The sequence below is a fragment of the Sardina pilchardus genome, chromosome 12 (assembly GCF_963854185.1).
Source record: "Sardina pilchardus chromosome 12, fSarPil1.1, whole genome shotgun sequence".
NCBI classification, from domain to species: domain Eukaryota; kingdom Metazoa; phylum Chordata; class Actinopteri; order Clupeiformes; family Clupeidae; genus Sardina; species Sardina pilchardus.
In genome coordinates this window covers 20,009,639-20,028,249 of record NC_085005.1, presented here as the reverse complement: position 1 = coordinate 20,028,249, position 18,611 = coordinate 20,009,639, and the positions used below count along the sequence as shown (strand labels likewise).

Sequence of the window (18,611 nt, the reverse complement as noted above, 5' to 3'; positions counted from 1 at the left end):
CACACACACATACAAATAAACAAATTTGTCCACTGAGATAACAAGATTATGAAATGTACTGCATCAGACGGAATAAGGGTACACTCAACACACCTTTGCCTTGTCTTGTTGTTCCACACATTCTTCAAATGACGTGGCTTTCTGCAGAAGGCATTCGTTCAGACGGGACTCAAAGTTCTGGAAGAGCTCATGCAGCTCCATGTGCTTCTTCCTGTGATTACTTTGCTCTTCAATGTACCTACGTGGAGGGAACATTCATTTAGCTCTATATTGGAAAGACTAAGCAGGTTTCATTTCTTCCTTTTGCAGATAAATAGAGTTATCAGTTACCATTATGTCCATTACGAGTGTTCCCTACCTAGAACAGCTAAATACAGCAGCTTATTAGACCCTTATGTTCTTGATTGTTTACCTTTCAACTTCCCAACTCTCACTGCATGCAAAGTGAAAAATACACATTTCATTTCTAAAAAGAGTACTCAGAAGTTGTTAAGCAAAATCTACTCAATAAAGTTAAAAGCTAAAAGGAACATGCACATTTACTTAGCAGCACTCTTTCTAGCCATTTCTGAGTCATGATTTTGCCACAGCCAAGAACCCTCAAGGCGATAGTTCTTTGAAAAACAATTTAAGAAAAGACAAAAGGGTGGCCCCATCTGTGGCGTAACACGCTGGGGCGACCCGAGTTTGATTCTCACCCCGTGGTCCCTTCTGGATCCCACCCCTGCTCTCTTTCGCATTCACAAGGCATAAAAAGTCCAAAAAAACATACTTATAAGAAAAGACAAAAGGGTATGAAAATATTCCTTCTGAAGAACCATTTTCAATGCAAAGAACCTTGATTGAACACAAAGTCATGGTAATTTAGGGAACCAACCATTTAAGCACCTTTATGTAACTAGAATGTAGAATGTAACTCGTTTATGAATCTGCTTACTTGTTCAAAGTCTCTGTCCTCAGCTGGCCCTGGGCCTCCAACATGGCTTCCCTCACTAACAGGAGGCTCAGGACCTGGATGTGAAGCTTCTGGGTTTCCACGGTGGAGAAGCAGGTCTGCTTGGGCACCAGGTTCCCCAGACGCTCCACGTGAGCCTTGAAGCTTTCCTTGAGGGCAGTCACGGTCTGCTGGGTGGCCTTCAGCTCCTCTTGGCAGTCTCTGGTGCCAGTCAGGTCCAACAGGAGTCGGGGCTCTGCGTCGTCCAGGAACCTGACCGCTCTTTGGACGGACCACTGATAGTCTTTGAGAGCCTCCCAAGCCTGAGACAGATTGTCCTACAGTACACACACAGCATCAAGGTTAATGAATATACCACACCATAACACATTACGTGGATGAGAAGGGGAAAACAAAAGTCTACCATGTCTATAACACCACCAGTACAAGTACTTTAGCACTTTAAAGCAAAGATAAGTTTTTAGCAGACACTATTTTTTAAAGTGACTAACAAACGATCAAGCCCAGGCTGACTGTTTGGATTATCCACTAACCGACAAACCATTTACGTGCTGACCAAACCACATTTACCAGATGGTATTACCCAATGACGACTTCAGTTATTGCATAATATTACACATTTTATCATGCGTGGTCCTTGAGTATTGAATCTACAACCTTGATGGTGTTATCACTTTGCTCTATCAAATTAAGTAAGTACTGTAAGCATTTTTCACAGACACAAAATCTTGTACCGGAAATAGGAGATGGAAGAGAGACAAAGCATATAGTCCTTGTAGAATAACACAAAATAAACAAGTTTTAACACATATATACTGTAGATTAGCAACTGAACTAGAGGAACTCATTTCACTTTAGAGAGCTTACCATTCTAATATTGCAATCTCTGGAGATCTTCTTTCCGTAGTGAGACAGTTCTCTGAGTGCCTCCTCTTCAGCGCCCCCTCTCTGCTCCAGAGCCTCTAGCACTCGTAGCGCGCTCTCCATACTCCTCTGAAGCGCAGAGCACTTCTGCAACTCCGTCACGATGGCTTGCTCGTTCGGATCGAGGCAGGCAGCTCGCTGAAGCTCTTGTCTGGCTTTATGGAAGACATTAGCGATGGCCGTGAGATCTGCCGGGCAAGCGAGCCCATCTAACAGCTTGTGCTCAATGCTGCAAAGTTCGTTGTGAGTGGTCAGCTCCCAGGTGGCCAAGCTCTCCAGCGTACGGTGGATTTTCTGGCGCTCGGACGTCAGCTGAGATGGGTAGACATCTCCCGAGATGGCCTCCAGCTGATCGGAAGCCTGCTGACACTGCTGCTTCACCAGGGGGAGCTCCATCAGTAGGGCTCTGCAGACCTGCAGCCTCTCTCTCTGGTCCACTGTGCGGTCACTCGTCTGAGGGATCCTCTTCTTCACCATCTCCCTGGAGTCCTCCATTCGCTTCCTGTAGTTCAGGTACTTCTCGTGTTCACGGGCTTGGATGTCGAGCATCCTTGCCTTGGCCTGCAGGGTGTGGATGGTCTGCAGCAGCCCCTTCTTCTGCGACTCCTGGCAGTGTTGAAGCTCTTGCACATGGCACTGGTACTCAACCAACATGTGCCTCAGTGGCTCAACGGCAGATAAAGAGGCACTAGTCACCGGGAACCTTTGTCTCTCCAGGTCCATGGATATCTGCTTAATGCTCTTCTGAATGGTGGCCAGTTCTTCAGCTGTGGCCTCCTGGGCGTGAAGAAGCTCTTCGAGCTCCCAGCAAGCAGCTTGCTCGGAGCTAGCCACCCCTGAGACCTCTGATTGCAGGATTGTAAGCCGGTCAATGAGATAATGGCTCTCTCCAATGCTAAGGTCAGGGATTATGATGGAACACTGCTCCAAGAGGCCTTCAATGACAGCAGTTTGCTTTTCAGCTTCTTTCAGGGTAGCGCTATGCCACTGTAGTCCAACCTTCAAGTCTGCTATGCTTGCCTTTAGCTTTGAATCTCTGGTCCTGCTACTTTCCTTCTCGATGTAGGCCACCAACCAGGTACTGACTTCTGAAATCTGAGCCCACATTTTCTCTCTTGACTGTCGTGCCTGGTCCACCTCTTCAATTGCATGAGTAATCTTTTCTGAAATTACTTGATAAGTATCCTCTAAATCCTCCAATAAAGATAACATCGCTGGAACATCATCTTCCCTCAGGCCTGAGAGCAAGGCCTTCTGTTCCTCCACCACATGTGTGACTTGGCTTTGCCTGACAGAAACCTCTGACTGGAGCCTCTTCATGTTAGCAAGCTGGTGGTGGGCATGCTCAGAGAACAGAGCTACTTTTCTCCTTGCTTCGACTTGTTGCTCTACGTGTTTAGCCCACGGAAGAAAGTTCTGAACTACTTCTATTAGTTTAGCTACTGAGGTGTCACTCACAGTTGTGGCATTGCTGAGGAGCTGCTCTTGAGTATAATCCAACTGAGCCTTCAAGTGCAGCAGGATTTCTTCCAACTCATGCTGTTCCTTCTTCCCGAGAAAGTTTTGGTTGAACGCTTCAAAAATCCCAAGAAGATTGAAGTACTGCTCATTAGCAGTGGTAAGTTCAGAAGCAGACACAGTAAGCTGCACGGCCATCTGGCAATCTGTGAGTGGTGTTGAGGACTGCAATGAATCCATGGATGTCTGGATGTTCTCCAGTTTGCTTTCTAGTTCCTTGGCCTCTTGAAGCACAGCAGACGTCTCTGTTGTACAAGCTGTGGCATGCCTCAGGGTTCTGTCTGCGGTCCCCTGTAATATCTGCCACCCCTTCTGAAGGCCTTCTACCTGGGCAAGGAGCGCTACCGGTCCATCTGCCTCACTCATGTGGGCAGATACCTGGCAGCAGGTTTGCAGCAGTTCTCCTATCTTGTCCTTCTCCTGGTCCATCCCCTTCAGGAATGTCTGCAATTTTTCCGCTTGAATGGAAGTGCTTCCCAAATTATCCCTGATACAAAGGGAGATGTAAGAGGAATTTCATTAACCACCTTTCATAACCATACGCTTCTGCCGCACAATGGAGACACAACAGATGCCATTAATTGCCCACTGTAGAATGTCAAACTAAACAAGAATTTATATAAAAAATATATATTTTAAAATCATTTCAGGGAACATTTGATAACTCATCTCTTCAGTCAACTCATCACTCAATAGGTAAAGTCTAGAATTTTACAGCATATTTTATAACTCCACACATGCCTTTGCCTCAGTCAACACTCAATAAGAGTTTATATAGTATAACAACAATGTTATACAAATACACATTTGTGCCTATCTAATTAACTCACAGGTTTAGCATCTCCATCTCAGCTGTGAATCTCTGAAGGGTGGCTCTCAGAGCCTCTGTTTGCTGGTGGTACTGCGTGACCTGGAGAAGCTGGGCCTCTTTGACCTGCACTGTGGCTGAGGCATCCAGCAGGGCGGCGCTCCAACTACCCTCCATTCGTTGCGTGGCCTCGGACTGCAGGTCCCTGTCCGCTTCCTGGCGAGACACTGCGGCCACTTCCTGTAGCACACGCTGTCTGCAGCTCTGTAGAGGACACCAACATAAGGAATGATACAGTATAGCAGGGTCCGTGGCCTACTAGCAGTACCTGAAGACATTGGCCGGGTTTCCCAAACACGTTAAGAAGCTCTTAAGTGTTAAGAACTTCTTAGGAGCGTTGTAAGATTGTTCTAAGAACGCTCCTAAGAAATTCTTAGCACTTAAGAGCTTCTTAACAATTCTGGGAAACCCGGCCATTTTTAGTGATGCCTGACCATGCATTTTTTGATGATTTATATGGACAAATAGTGTAGCTTCAACGTGGGGATCACTATTTCCTATTCAGCAATAGCCCTCTGGTTGTTTCCTTGTAAAGTAAGTAGGAGAAACCAACAGACACCAGTGTTTTTTTACAAGGTGCTGGTCACAGGATGCATAGTCGTAGATTAACTAAAGGAGACCGTGGTCTTTTTACGATGCCAGCAATTTATTAAAACAACATTTCGACCTGAAGCCTTTTTCATGTAAATGACTGGTATCGGAAAAAGAGTGTGCGGTCTCTTTCAGTTCATCTGCTTCCCTGTAAAAACAATAGCTCATTATATTTGAATGTCATGTGTGGTAAATGCATGTAATACTGTAAGACGTGAACTGACGTATGACTACAAAGCTAGAACACAAAATGTGATGTGTAATGTAATGTAATGTAATGTGATGGTGAATCTAATACTATACTGTAAACAATGTCTGAGCATCTTGACACACAGACATACAGTAACACACAACTACGGGCGTCCATTAAAAAGTTCTAAACAGTAAACAGTGGTGCATACTTCTGCTTCCTGTAGCTGCAGGGCCATGACCTGAGGGTTGAGCTGAGCCGGCTGGTACCGGCAGCCCAGAACCCTGTGAACCGCCCTCCCGAGCCGGATCGCTGGTTCCGCCACCGTGGGCTGGAGGCATGAGACGGCTTCCATTGGCTCGCCTCCCTGTCACACAGCAATGAAAGCAAAACCACGATGAACTGCATGACTACAAACAACAAGAAAGCAGTGAAAGAACAGGCTGTGCCACCGTGGTGCAGACGTGCGGTCTTCGCTAATTATCAAAGTCCCAAGACATCACAGGAAATCTCAATGACCAGTCTCCATCCTGTGTAGGCCCTACCCAAGCCCCTGGTGGGCAAATGTTATCTTTGAGCCCAATTTTCATTAAAAGACTGCTACCATTATCTTCCAAGTGGCCCGTGACTCTCCCTCGGCTGTAAACACACACGCTGGCGATATATTTAACAACCTCAATTTTCCATTCGCATGCTGCTCTCTGACATGGAGCTATAATAATAGGAAACGTGCCCACAAACACGCTGAAAAGCAGCCTTCCCATAGCTGCAACCTATGATTTAGAAAACTGCTGGCGTTTTGAGTCCAGATTCACATGTATGGGATCTTTTTAACTGAATACCTTCACAATCCACACAGACACTCACCACCACGAGACTTTGAGCTTCCAGCACTGGCTCAGCATCACCCAGAATGACCAGAAGAGGGTCTCCATGTTCTCGTCCCCGGGGCAATTCCACAGTGACCCCTAAAGCCCCGTCGTCTCCAGCAATCAGCTCCTTTGCAGTCCGTTGCACTTTTCTTTCCTTTGTGGTCTTAGCCTGGTCCTGTTGATGGAGAAACATTGTCGGCACAATGTTGACAATTGAAATGTTTGGCACATTAGGACCTGATTTATCCCCCGGTCAAGTTCATGATCATTCTTCAATTGATAAATCACTAGTTCTTTTTTCTTTTCTGCCTAGCATTCTGCTCAGTCCCATGCTGTCCTCCTGATAGTGTGTGTCTGTTTTCTGTGGCTGTTGGAACAGGAATGCCGAGACTGCCTCAGGGCACATGGGGCGTGGCCCCCCACTCCATGTAAGACTTAGTGAAGAAGCTGCACTGCAGGAACTTCTACTTGTGCGGAGAAATACAACTATAGTGCAAGGAGGCTGGACTGCAAACCCCACAGACCTGCACACGTCACTTTGACTCTAAGCCAAAAGAAGAAAAAAAAAAAAAATCCTGACATCACAAAAAAATACCGGCCAAGCAGACTGAGGGATTGTGGCGGGTCACCCTGCAAGCTACCACATGCATATGCATCCTTAGCAGAAAATGTGCTAATTACACTTCGGTTAGGGAAAGTCTTACACAAGATTCCACTGAGTTTTTCAGTGAGAACATACCAGAGATGAAATTTACCCTTTAAGACAGATCCAGGAATGACAGAGCCAAAATGAGAAAGAGAACTCCACTATTAGCTCTATGGAACCCTTGAGGCCAACGCATGGTAGAGACGGATATTAAAATCTGACAAGTTGAATTTACTCAACTCAAGATAATTTGATCAAATTTGAGTTTACATTAATTAAGCAAAGAGTTTTCCTCTCATACTGTGTTGTGTTGTACTGGGCCTTTTTGGTGTTAGACAAATGTCAGAGTGAATATTAAAACACTGATATATTTCTCCAGTGTAAATTCGGATTGCTCAACATGAGCTTACTCTTACATTGTTTTTAAAAGTTGCTCTTCAAAGTTAAGAGAGAAGTGTGTGTGTGTGTGGGGGGGGGGGGGTTGGGGGGGGGAGTCAAGCCGCGATGATTCCAGTTATTTGGCTTCAGGCGAACTGCGACCTTTCCCAGTGTCACGGGCTAAATCATGCCAATGCAAGTCTTGAACAAAGAAAAGGCCTTTGAACGTAGCACAAATTTAAATACTGAAAATGTCAAGGCCCTGTAGATGATAGGTCTTCACCACACAGGAACCTTAAGCTTCCTGTTGATTCTTGCCCCTCGCGGGAACTAAAGGATATACTTTCCTTGGCTCTCTCATCCCCCCCCAAGAAGAGCCAGCACTGATAATCTTTTTAAAGTGGTCCGTCAGGGAACCGCCAGAAAAGCATTAATGCCCTTTTAGCCTCACATTTTTCTGCATTCAATCACCAGACAGAGACAAGACTACAAAAAAGAAGAGAACGTTCACAAGAATCACTGTGACAAAAACAATCCCAGACATCCCAGAAAACTCATTTGGTAAAAGTCAAAAACCTACTAAGATAAGATAAGATAAGACAAGATAAGATAAGATAAGATAAGATAAGATAAGATAAGATAAGATAAGATAATCCACTAACTGTAACACAATGGAGAAATTTGCATTGCTACAACAGCACGAGTTAGTGAGCAAGAGCTGCTGTAATAGGCAGCCACTCAAATTGTACCAGAACGGAAAAAAGAAAAAAACGTGAAGAGCAACAAACTATGCACAGGTGTACATTACCTGAGGCTCTGGGATTATCTTTGGCAGATCAGTACTGTCATCCTTCAGGGAATGCATTTCTGCTTTAGAGGTCACTGGAGACATTTTCTTGAGTGACTGGGTGTGTGTTGGCTCCTGGGGATCTGGGTCATCTCGGTATAACGTGTCCGTTTGTAACAGCTCCGTACCGCGAGTCTGCATGTCGACTTTATCTTCAGCGTGTGAAATGGAAACAGCATCAGGTCCGTGCCCGGGAGAGACGTTAACAACACTGGCCTCCTCAGGCACTCCCTGTTCAGATGCCTCCGGCCTCCTGGTGCCTGTTGCTCCGTCGGCTCCGTCTGCCCTCTCTGATGCCACACTATCGACGTCCCGTCCCTGACGTTGCTTGTTTCTGGTAACCGTCAGGCTGATATCGATACTCTGTGATTGTCCCGAGGCGCTCGCCCCCTGCAAGTCCTTTTGTGTGGTCTGAGTTTGAACGACGTGAATTGGGTCGGTCTCTTTAGACTCCAGGACTATCTGAGCAACTCTGCGCACGGGCCCGGTGAGAGTGCTGCTGCGTGCCGTGTCCAGAGACGAGGCCGATGAGACCCCCGGCCGCAACAGCACGTCCTGTGACCTCTGCTTGGACTGGTCAAGGTCAGCTTCCATTTCAGAGGGCACTGACTCGGGGGATCCGTAGCCACCACCGTCTGCTGCAGATGTACTATTATTTTCCGGTAACCTTGATATCTCTGGCTGTTTTCGCTGATCCCCAGAGCCGTTCCCTGATGGTAAAATTGAAACCTCAGAGCTCCCTTTCTCTGTGGGCTCTCTGATCTGACCGTCCATTGACTCATTCGTAGGCACATCAGCTTCTAGAATTATAGTGAAAACCTTCTTGGGCTTGGTGTGCTCAACCAGTGAACCCTCATAGTTCTGCATGGCCTTTTTACCCTCTCCAGATTCCTGACTCGGTGACACTGAACTAAGCTCTTGTTTGCTGCTCTGCAGTTCATCAGGACTGACCCTGTCATGGAACGATGTATAGTCTGACTGCTTGGGGTCACTAAGCTGTTTCGCTGCTGTGTCTGTGGGAATATTTTCTTTTTGGGACAATTTAGCATCCAAAACAATAGTAGCTACTTTTTTGGGTGAAGGAGGGAGGGCCTCTTCCTGATTTAGCGCTGGCTGCTCCCTTGCTGTGCCATCAAGGGGATGTTTTGTTTGAGCCGCCTGGTGTTTCTGACTCGTCTCTGGTACATTCATGCCTTCACGGTGCGGAGTGGTCACAGCATCAGACTGACTGGACATATCGTGAGGGGGTCTAGACATTGAAATATCTTTGGCTGGTTGACTGTCACTAGCACCCGTGAGGTCTGCGTCCAGGACAACAGTGAACACAGGTTTAGGAGGGCCGTCCGGCTCTTCTCTGTGACCAGCAGCCTGCACGGGTGTGTCGCCGATACGGCTTGACCTCAAGGTAGCGCCTGGTTCAAAGCTACCATCAGCTTGCTGTGCATTACTGGCTGGTATGCTATTAGCAGTAGATTCCTGCCGTTGGGTAAGCTGCAAAGGGAGTTTAGACGGAGTCTTTTGTGCATTGCTGTGCAACGTCTTAGCTGGAGGTGGGCCACTAACCCCAGTCGATTCCTGGCCTAGGGTGAGCTCCACAGAGAGCTCAGAAGAAGTCTTTGTGCAGAGGGTCTGTGGCGTGCTCTCACGTGCTGCGCTATGTGTTGCTATCACGTGAGCATCCACTTCAGATGTGCTACTAGCGTCATGTGCATCACTGTCCATTGTCCCGGCCGGCGTGCTTTGAACCTCGGCCGATCTCCGAGGCCCTGAGGTGGGCTCCACAGAGCGACCGGAGGGGGTGTTTGTGGACAGGGTCTGTGACGCTCTCTCCTCCTCCTCGCGTGCTGCGCTCTCTGCTACCGTCTCTTGAGCTGAGGCGGCGTGTGTCGCCTCCACTGGACTCTTAGCCAACTAGACATAACACATAAGAGCAGAGAGAAATAGTTATGATAACAATCGAGCTTGCACATCCACATGCTAAACCTCAGTGCTGGACGAACTGGGCATAACAAAATAAGTGAAAAAAAGTCCACTATACATACCATGAGCTCCAAAATAGAGTTTTACTATAGACAGATTTATTTATTTGTCCTTTCAGAAAATTGTTCTGCGCCATACAGTACGTCTGATACATTTATACAAAAAGACAGCAAGACAATTAGACAAGACAAAATACAAGACAGAATATACAACAGAATTTCCCTCCCCCCACCACCCCCATATACAGTATGCAACGTTTCGGGCGTTTGCCCTTCATTAGACAAGTCGTTGTTTACATACATGATATGCATAACATGGCTTGTTAAACATCCACCTCACCATCCCATCAGATAGCCAATCTGTGGTGAACACACTGGCATCATATATGGCCGAATCACTCCCAGATGCATATGTCACACAGGACAGGTCACTTCTGATTGGTCGGCCGCTCACCTGAAGGCTCTGCAATAGGCCCATGAGCTGAGTGGCGCTGTCCATCAGAGCGTCTGTCCCCTCCCTCTCCAGGCTCTGCACGAGCTGCTGGCCCACGATGCTGCTCAGGAAGTCCGTGTGCGAGAGCGCCCCCTGCAGGCTCTGTCTCAGCGTCTCTCCCTCCTGCAGCGCCATCTGAAAGAGCAGAGGGCACAGCGGGACATTTGTACTCTTGCCGTACTGCTGCTGTGAGAGTGGCGGAGTGGGCCCAGACACACACTCTCTTTCTGGACTTTCTTCTCTGCTGCTCTGCCGTTTTACGGTCTCCATCCACTGCATTAAAATTTCAACTTTGCCAGGTGAAAAAGAATGATCACCTGTGGAGATATGAAGCTGCGTGCTGTATGGATAAGAGGCATGCATTAACACACATACTGTAGGTAGAAACACACCCACACTCTCTTTCTCTCCATCTTTCACATGGACACACACACACACACACACACACCACATCGACAGACTAGACACAAACATGGTAACACATACACACACACTGTCGCACGCACGCACGCACGCACGCACGCACGCACGCACGCACGCACGCACGCACACACACACACACACACACACACACACACACACACACACACACACACACACACACACACACACACACACACACACACACACACACACACACACACACACACACACACACACACACACACAGAGCAGCTTTCCTGGGCCGTGCTTCCTTCATCACCCTTCATGAGAACAGCCTCTACCTTAAGAGTCCCGTCGCAGTCTGCTACACTGCCCCATTATTCCTTCAGTCAGTCAGAGTGCCTTTTGGCTTTGTCTGAAAAAGCTTCAACTTCACAGTAATGGAGCTGGCTGTTTTTCTGAGAACTGAGACTGAGTGAGAGTGAGTGAGTGAGTGAGTGATTGTGTGTGTGTGTGTGTGTGTGTGTGTGTGTGTGTGTGTGCGCACATTTGCTCAAAGTGGTTGCTTTCTATAAGAGAGACAACAGTACACTCAGCAATGAAGCAAGCGAGGCCAGCGTTGGATTGCCGCAGGCTTGCTTGCATTCTGGCTATCGACTCGTGGTTCCATAGTAACCAAAAAATACCTGACATGAAAGGGTCGGCTAGACTGTTACCGATTAATGAGTCCTGTTTCCGCATGTACTCTAAGCAGCGATGCCCTGACTGAGTTCATGAGAAGTTGTTTTTTGTTTTTTTTTTCCATAAAAACGTTATCGTCAGGTAAAGAAAGGCAGCGGCTCATGTGATCGGAGGAGAGGAGACATGTCTCTCCGTGACTCCGAACTGCCTCGGGGAGCGGTCTCCCGATGTGTTGCTCAAATCTAAATGTCATGTAAATGTTAGCATATTTCTTCGCCTCTTTACCCAGCCCGAGGGGGCCTCGTGGAGACGGGTGTGTCTCTATCTGGGGAACGCTCACCTCATTTTCAGGCAGCCAATCCGTGTGCTCACTGGCCTTAATGGGCCTTAATGGGGTGGTCTGGCCCATCATCCATTTGTTCGTTCATTCATTCATTCATCCATCCATCCATCCATCCATACAATCATTCATTGTTACATTCATTCACCTGATCATTCATTCACCTGTTCATCCATTTGTTCGTTCATTCATTCATTCATTCATCCATCCATCCATCCATACAATCATTCATTGTTACATTCATTCACCTGATCATTCATTCACCTGTTCATTCATGTGTTCATTCATTCATTCATTCACTACATTCACTACATTCACTACATTCAACGCATGTTGGGAGGGGCATGGACGCCCCATGGTGGATTTGATGCGTGTGCCTGCCTGCCCCACAATGAATGCAATTCTGTACATATGTTTAATCTTCAGTGTCACTACAGCGTTTACTTTACACCTCTCCAACATGTGCACTTCAATTGAAAAACATTTTGTGTTTTTGTACATTTGACATTATTTCCCCACACATACAAACAAAAATGTTGTTTGATGTTGTTGCACAGATCGACCTCCTCCTAGTTAAATCTGTGTGCTGCTGTGCTGCCTACCTCAATAGACTGAGCTGTCTGGGGGCGCTGCTGAGGCTGACTCTGGCTCCACAGACGGAGGGCCTGGATGGACTCACGGACGCTGAGCACGGTCCGCTCCTTACACACCCTCAGACTCTCGGACAAGGACATGCTGAGGCTACAGCGAGTGGGAGGGAGAGAGGGAGAGAGAGAGAGAACAAGAAGCAAAGGAAGGAAACATGGAGAAGTCACAACATGGCATGAAACATGACAAGATAAAGCATTTCTTGAGTATTGTGACTTAAGTAGCGTTCAGACCAAAGATTCGCGACGAGATGAAAACCTTGCAACTGCAACTAAACATGTTGAATGCTTTGCGACAGCTTGCGACAGCTTGCGACAGCTTGCGACAGCTTGCGACGGCTTGCAACGACGTGCAACATTTAATTCACACCAATGCAACTCTCTCTCGTTTGAATTGGGCCTAAGGGTGGAACCCTAGGGAGAAAGCACTCCCTCCACTTGGCCGTGCAGTGCACCCTCATCTATAGGGTAACAAACCTGACCACATGCTAGTATGGCAGTGCATACTCAACTGTAGATAAAATACTCCCTCAGAAAGCATCACTAGTCACTAGTCTGGCTATCACCATACTAAGCTCAATCTTTTAAGATTGGACATTAGTGTGGGGAGTCTGCGCTTTATTTCTACTGCACAAGAGGCGTGCTCTCACGGAGGAGGGGCGGGACTGTCAAGCTCTATTGGCATCGTTCAAATGACTCCGTACGCTTGGATAATCCTTCGACCAATCACACCAACGATCCGGTGCATCTTTTGGACAAGATAGTTTGTGATTGGAGCCAAAAGTTGTGGACAGGAAGCAGGGGAAATAGATGAGCAGGTTTCCAGCCTGAGCTGCCGGGCAAAATCCAAATTTGCCGGCAGGGTTCACCCAGACTACATTGTCGCATTAAAGAGCACCCAATAAAAAGTTATTCTACTACACATCCTGGATTAAACTGCACTCCACTCTACTCTATCCTCTCATATTACTCTAAGAAAGCCCCTCAGACTAGTCATATGAAGTGGAGCGCAGGTGAGAGGTGACCTGTTGTGCCAGCCCTACCTGCAGAACTACAGTAATAAGTAGAGTCTGCATTGAGTATACACCGCAGGAGGACAGTGTTTTATGCAAGTCAACAGAAACAAAATCATATCAATATCATATTAACTGCCCCCATGTATTGACCTAATAGCTGAAGAAATGTTGCCAAATCAATGAGTAACCTGTGGCCAATAGTTGGGAAACTACTGTAAGGTCATTCCAGTGACTGAGGTGTCAGAGGACAGTGAGGGGTGTACTGTACCAACCTGACCGACTGCTTGGTGAGGGTCCCCAGGGCTGAGGTAAGCTCGTCTGGCAAGGGACTCCCTGTCCTCTCGGAGCCCTGCAGCTTCTGCAGGTGCAAGATGAGTTCCTCCTGTTGGCTCTCCAGGGCCTGGGGAGGTGTGTGTGTGTGGGGGGGGGGGGGGGGGGAGTGGAAAGATTACCAAATGGCTACCGTACAACAGAGATACACAGTATAAGACACACACACAAACAGACACAGACACACAAACAGACACAGACACACACAGACACAGACTCACACACACACACACACACACACACACACCCCTTATCTTCCCCTTTCACTACCTTGTGTACGCAGACGCAGACGCAGACGCAGACGCAGACGCAGACGCACACGCAGACGCAGACACACACGCACACGCACACGCACGCGCACACGCACACGAACACGCACACGCACACGCACACACACCACAGATAAAGACACTAATATAAAACAGCAAAGCACCTTCAAGTTGATCCAGTGCTTCTGGAGCTGGTCAACACCATCATGCTGCTCCCCGGCCTTCAGCTCTTGCTCCAGGGCATCATTCAGACCCTGCAGTGCCCTCTGCAGGCTGGAGGACTCCTCCATGAGTCTCTGGTTCTTCTCAGCTTCCTGCTGCTGCTGCTTCTGTCTCTCTCGCTCGGCCAGCATGTCCTGGGTCATCTTCTCCAGAGCGGCCCGTGAGTCCTGCAGACTCTGGAGCTGTGTTGTGAGGGCGGACTGACCGTCTTTGGACAGGCTCTTGGTTAGGGAGATGGAGAGGGCAGTGGCCTCCTTGAGGTCCCTGTCCACTCTCTCCATGCCCTGACGCAAGACCTATACAATCAGAATGGAATGGACTTAAATTTAACAAAAAAAATGCACAAAGACTGACAAGAATCAAACTGAATTGAACTGAACTTGTGTTAACTAAATTGAATGCATTTGGCTGAAATGTGTGAGCTGGCAGGAAATAAATTGTGTAGAATTTGCCATTCAAAAAGATGATCTGTGCAAAGAGCACAGAAATCACTGCGGCTGAGTTGAGAGATTCTCTATCAAATGAACGCAACAAAGACCACCTTAACAAAGCTATAATAACAGATTGTGAGATTGTGAGATTGTAAGACTGCCCTGGGTGTTATATACATGTATATACAGTGAGGAGAAAATTTATTTGATACCATGCTAAAGTTGCCTAAAAAGAGGAATATAAAATCATCAATTGACAATTGATCTTAATGTCTTAATTAAAAAAAATAGTAAAAATAAAACCGCTAAGCACCCCAATTTTCTTTGTGATTGAAGAATGTTTCGTAAAGAAATAAATGTTCTTCCTGAATGCTAGGGGGAAGGAAGTATTTGACCCCCAATGTAACCCTATGGGAATTTAACACATAGGGTTAACATAGGGGCAGGCAGATTTTTATTTTTTAAGGCCAGCTATTTCATGGATTCAGGATATTATGCATCCTGATAAAGTTCCCTTGGCCGTTGGAATTAAAATAGCCCCACATCATTACATACCTTTCACCATAGCTAAAGATTGGCATGGTGCTTTTTCCAGTAGGCCTATTAGCCTGTTTGATGCTCATTGAGCTCAATGCAAATCAACAGGCTAATAGGCCAACTGGAAAAAGCACCATGCCAATCTCTAGCTATGGTCAAGGATATGTGATGATGTGGGGCTATTTTAATTCCAAAGGCCAAGGGAAATTTATGGGGATGCATAATATCCTAGATCCATGAAATAGCTGGCCTTTAAAAATAAAAATCTGCCTGCCCCTATGTTAACCCTATGTGTTAAATTCCCATAGGGTTACATAGGGGGTCAAATAATTCCTTCCCCTAGCATTTAAGGAAAACATTTATCTATCTACGATACATTCTTCAATCACAAAGAAAATTGGTGTCCTTGGCGGTTTGATTTTTACTATTTTTTTTTTAATTAAGGCATTAAGATCAATTGTCAAATGATGATTTTATATTCCTGTTTTAGCATGGTATCAAATACATGTGCTCCTCACTGTATATATACAGTACTGTATATATACTGTATATATAAGTGTGTGTGTGTGTGTGTGTGTGTGTATCTTATATGCATCTGTGCTTTTCCTTGCCCCTGTCACTCATGGGCTCTCTCTGGATGTTTAACACTCTGTAAAGCGCCATGAGACATGTGTAATGTTTTGCCGCTCTACTGTATAAGTGAAAATAAACTGCAACTGAAATGATTGGAAAGACTTGACTACACGACGGTTCTCACCGCTAGAACTTTGCCGTCCTCCCTCGAGCTCTGCGTGTCTGTGGTCTGTAGTCGTCCTGGCCGCTGAATCCTCTGCTGAAGTGAGGACATGTCCTCACCACACTGCCGCAGTAGGCCGTGACAACTCTGCTCCGTCTGAATGCTACTCTCTAGCATGCCCCACAACTCCTGCAGGCGAAGACAAACCGACCCAATCAGATCATACTGTACTGAACCACAGGCAAAGAGTAATTCATGATTTTATGATGATCCATGATCTCATCAATGTTTATCGCAGACTGTAGTATGACAGATAGACAGATGCATAGATAGATATGTAGATAGATAGATAGATAGATAGATAGATAGATAGACAGATAGATACAGTAGATAGACAGACAGACAGACAGACAGACAGACAGACAGACAGATATAGATAGCTAGATAGATAGATAGATAGATAGACAGACAGACAGACAGACAGACAGATAGATAGATGGACTTCATTCAGGGGTGCAGTCTAAACAGTCTAATTTCACAGTCAGACAGTTCTCACATTGAGCTCTCTGATCAGGTCAGGGGCTCCGTCCTCCAGCACGGCCCAGGACGGCTCCGTCCAGCTGGGGTCCTGCGTCAGGTGGACCAGCTCCTTCCTCTGGGCCCGCAGGGCGGACAGCGCCGGCCCCAGCATCTTGGTTCTCTCCAGGAGGGCCCTGGAGCGCTCGGCAGCCTGCTGCCTCTCCGCCGCGCCGGGCCAAGGGAAGAGACGCGGCAGCGCGGCCGCCTGGCCCCGGAGATCGTCCAGCCGGAGGCAGGCCTGCTGCCGCTGGTCCTGGCAGGAGGAGGCCCTCTCTAGCACCCCCTGCAGGAGTCTGAGAGAACCGCACAGGACACGATAGAAGAGGAATCTTTACTGTGCTGTTCTCTTGAGAGGGTTTAATGTTCTACTTTACTAACAATCAGCAGAATTATTATTAGAACATAATAAAACAATAGCCTCTAAGAGGAACTTCTGTTCTCTTGAGAGGGATTAATGTTCTACTGTTCTTCTTCAGTAGAACACAATAAGACAGTAGCCCTTGAGAGGAACTTTTTGTGCTGTTCTCTTGAGATGGTGTAATGTTCTACTGTTCTACTTTCCTAACAACAAGCGGAATTATATTTAGAATGTAATGAGACAGTAGCGCTTGAGGGTTCGTCATGTACAGTTTTAGATTATCATCCATGCGTTAATATAAAAAAAAAATACCTGTGTATGTACCAAACAACACATTGAATTGGTTCAGCAAAAATGATTTGAATTACATTGACAAATATTCTGGTGATTAAAACATGTTTGTCTACAAATAGTTGCAATAAAGTTACAGACAAAGACAGTGGTAGCCAATTCTCTGACCCACTCACTACCTTGCGGTGAAGAAGTGCCTGTATTAATAGTACATTGAGAGCATAAAGCCACCGACTGAGACATCGACTCAAAGCCACTGCACCGCTGAGTATCTGAGTACCTGCTCAGCTGCTCTGCCTCCTGCTGCAAGGTGACCCATTGGGCCTCCGTGTCCTGGATGAGGTGCGGGACGTCTCTGCGTTGGCCCCCCTCCAACAGGCCCTCCTGCTGGGACAGCCTCTGAGCCCGAGTCCTCAGCTCCTCCAGCCGCGAGTCGCCCTCCTGTCTCAGAGCCAGCACCGCCTGCCAGGACATCACACAAACACACCCACACACACACACACACACACACACACACACACACGCACACGCACACGCACACGCACACGTGCACAGAAAGACGCAGACAGACAAACACACACACACAGACACACACACACACACACAATTCATTGAGAGAGATGACTAATCAACATTACAATTGTATCTCAGTATGGAGGGGCTCAATGTGAGGGATTTTGAAAAGTGTCTTATCTGCATAAATCCACAGATAATCCTGTAAGAAGCTCTTTAAAAACACATCTTGAACATCTTGAGTTGCATACTACATACTGTACCACCAGGAAATCCAGCCATAAGACTTTAGGACTACTGCAATATGTAACAGAAATGCTACTGCATTCAAATGACATGTAATTAAGGAAGTTAAACAGAAGCTAATTTAGCATTTTAGCAGACATGCTGTTACGCTAGGACTGGCTGAGTGCCTTTCCTGTTCCTAGAAAGTTAACTATGCCAGAGCTAGCGTGTACAAATAACACTAATCAAAATGTTCAAATGTCACACAGGAATAGACGGAAAGTCTTTTCCACCTGCTGAGTCATTTCATGAAATATACAGCTCTCCTAGCACCATCTCATTTTGAAAAGTTCTGCTTTAAAGTGACTCATATCCATCAGTTCTGCCACTTCATGCCATCAATGATAGGCAGCCTGACTCTGAACTCGGTCTTTGCCATCTGCATTTCCAGGCAGCCGCACTTCACCGGTGAACCTGGGCTTTTTAGAGGCACATTCTGCCGCCACGTGATGTCTCTCCCTTCTACTTTCATTTCTACAGTAAGTACTGTACGCCCTGGCATTCTACCGAGATGCTTCCCAGTTAGTAGTCTGGGAACACCCAGAGTCCCAGACCGTCATAATTGTACAATTGGGAGTAGGTCTGGAAAAGGGACATTGACTTACTGTACGACATCTCAGCAGGGGCGTAACTAGCAGTGAAATTAAACTTATACTGGTACTGTACATTAAACTGTTATCCAAATCTCCAAATCGTTTCAGAGTCAGACGTGTAGCAATCTTGTAAATTAA

General features: G+C 46.7%; 1 protein-coding gene across 1 annotated transcript in view; it reads right to left on the bottom strand.

Annotated features, from left to right (window-relative positions):
* The window catches only part of LOC134097384 (nesprin-2), a 135,044-nt gene that overhangs the window by 74,045 nt on the left and 42,388 nt on the right, over positions 1–18,611 (bottom strand). The window contains exons 43-55 of the mRNA XM_062550267.1: positions 17,363–17,544; positions 16,411–16,726; positions 14,093–14,446; positions 13,602–13,729; positions 12,269–12,407; positions 10,223–10,396; positions 7,751–9,700; positions 5,914–6,093; positions 5,258–5,413; positions 4,228–4,469; positions 1,823–3,884; positions 938–1,272; positions 94–238 (exon numbers count right to left, since the gene is read on the bottom strand). Coding sequence (XP_062406251.1) covers positions 94–238; positions 938–1,272; positions 1,823–3,884; positions 4,228–4,469; positions 5,258–5,413; positions 5,914–6,093; positions 7,751–9,700; positions 10,223–10,396; positions 12,269–12,407; positions 13,602–13,729; positions 14,093–14,446; positions 16,411–16,726; positions 17,363–17,544 — 6,363 coding nt within the window. The remainder of the gene's footprint in view (positions 1–93; positions 239–937; positions 1,273–1,822; positions 3,885–4,227; positions 4,470–5,257; positions 5,414–5,913; positions 6,094–7,750; positions 9,701–10,222; positions 10,397–12,268; positions 12,408–13,601; positions 13,730–14,092; positions 14,447–16,410; positions 16,727–17,362; positions 17,545–18,611) is intronic.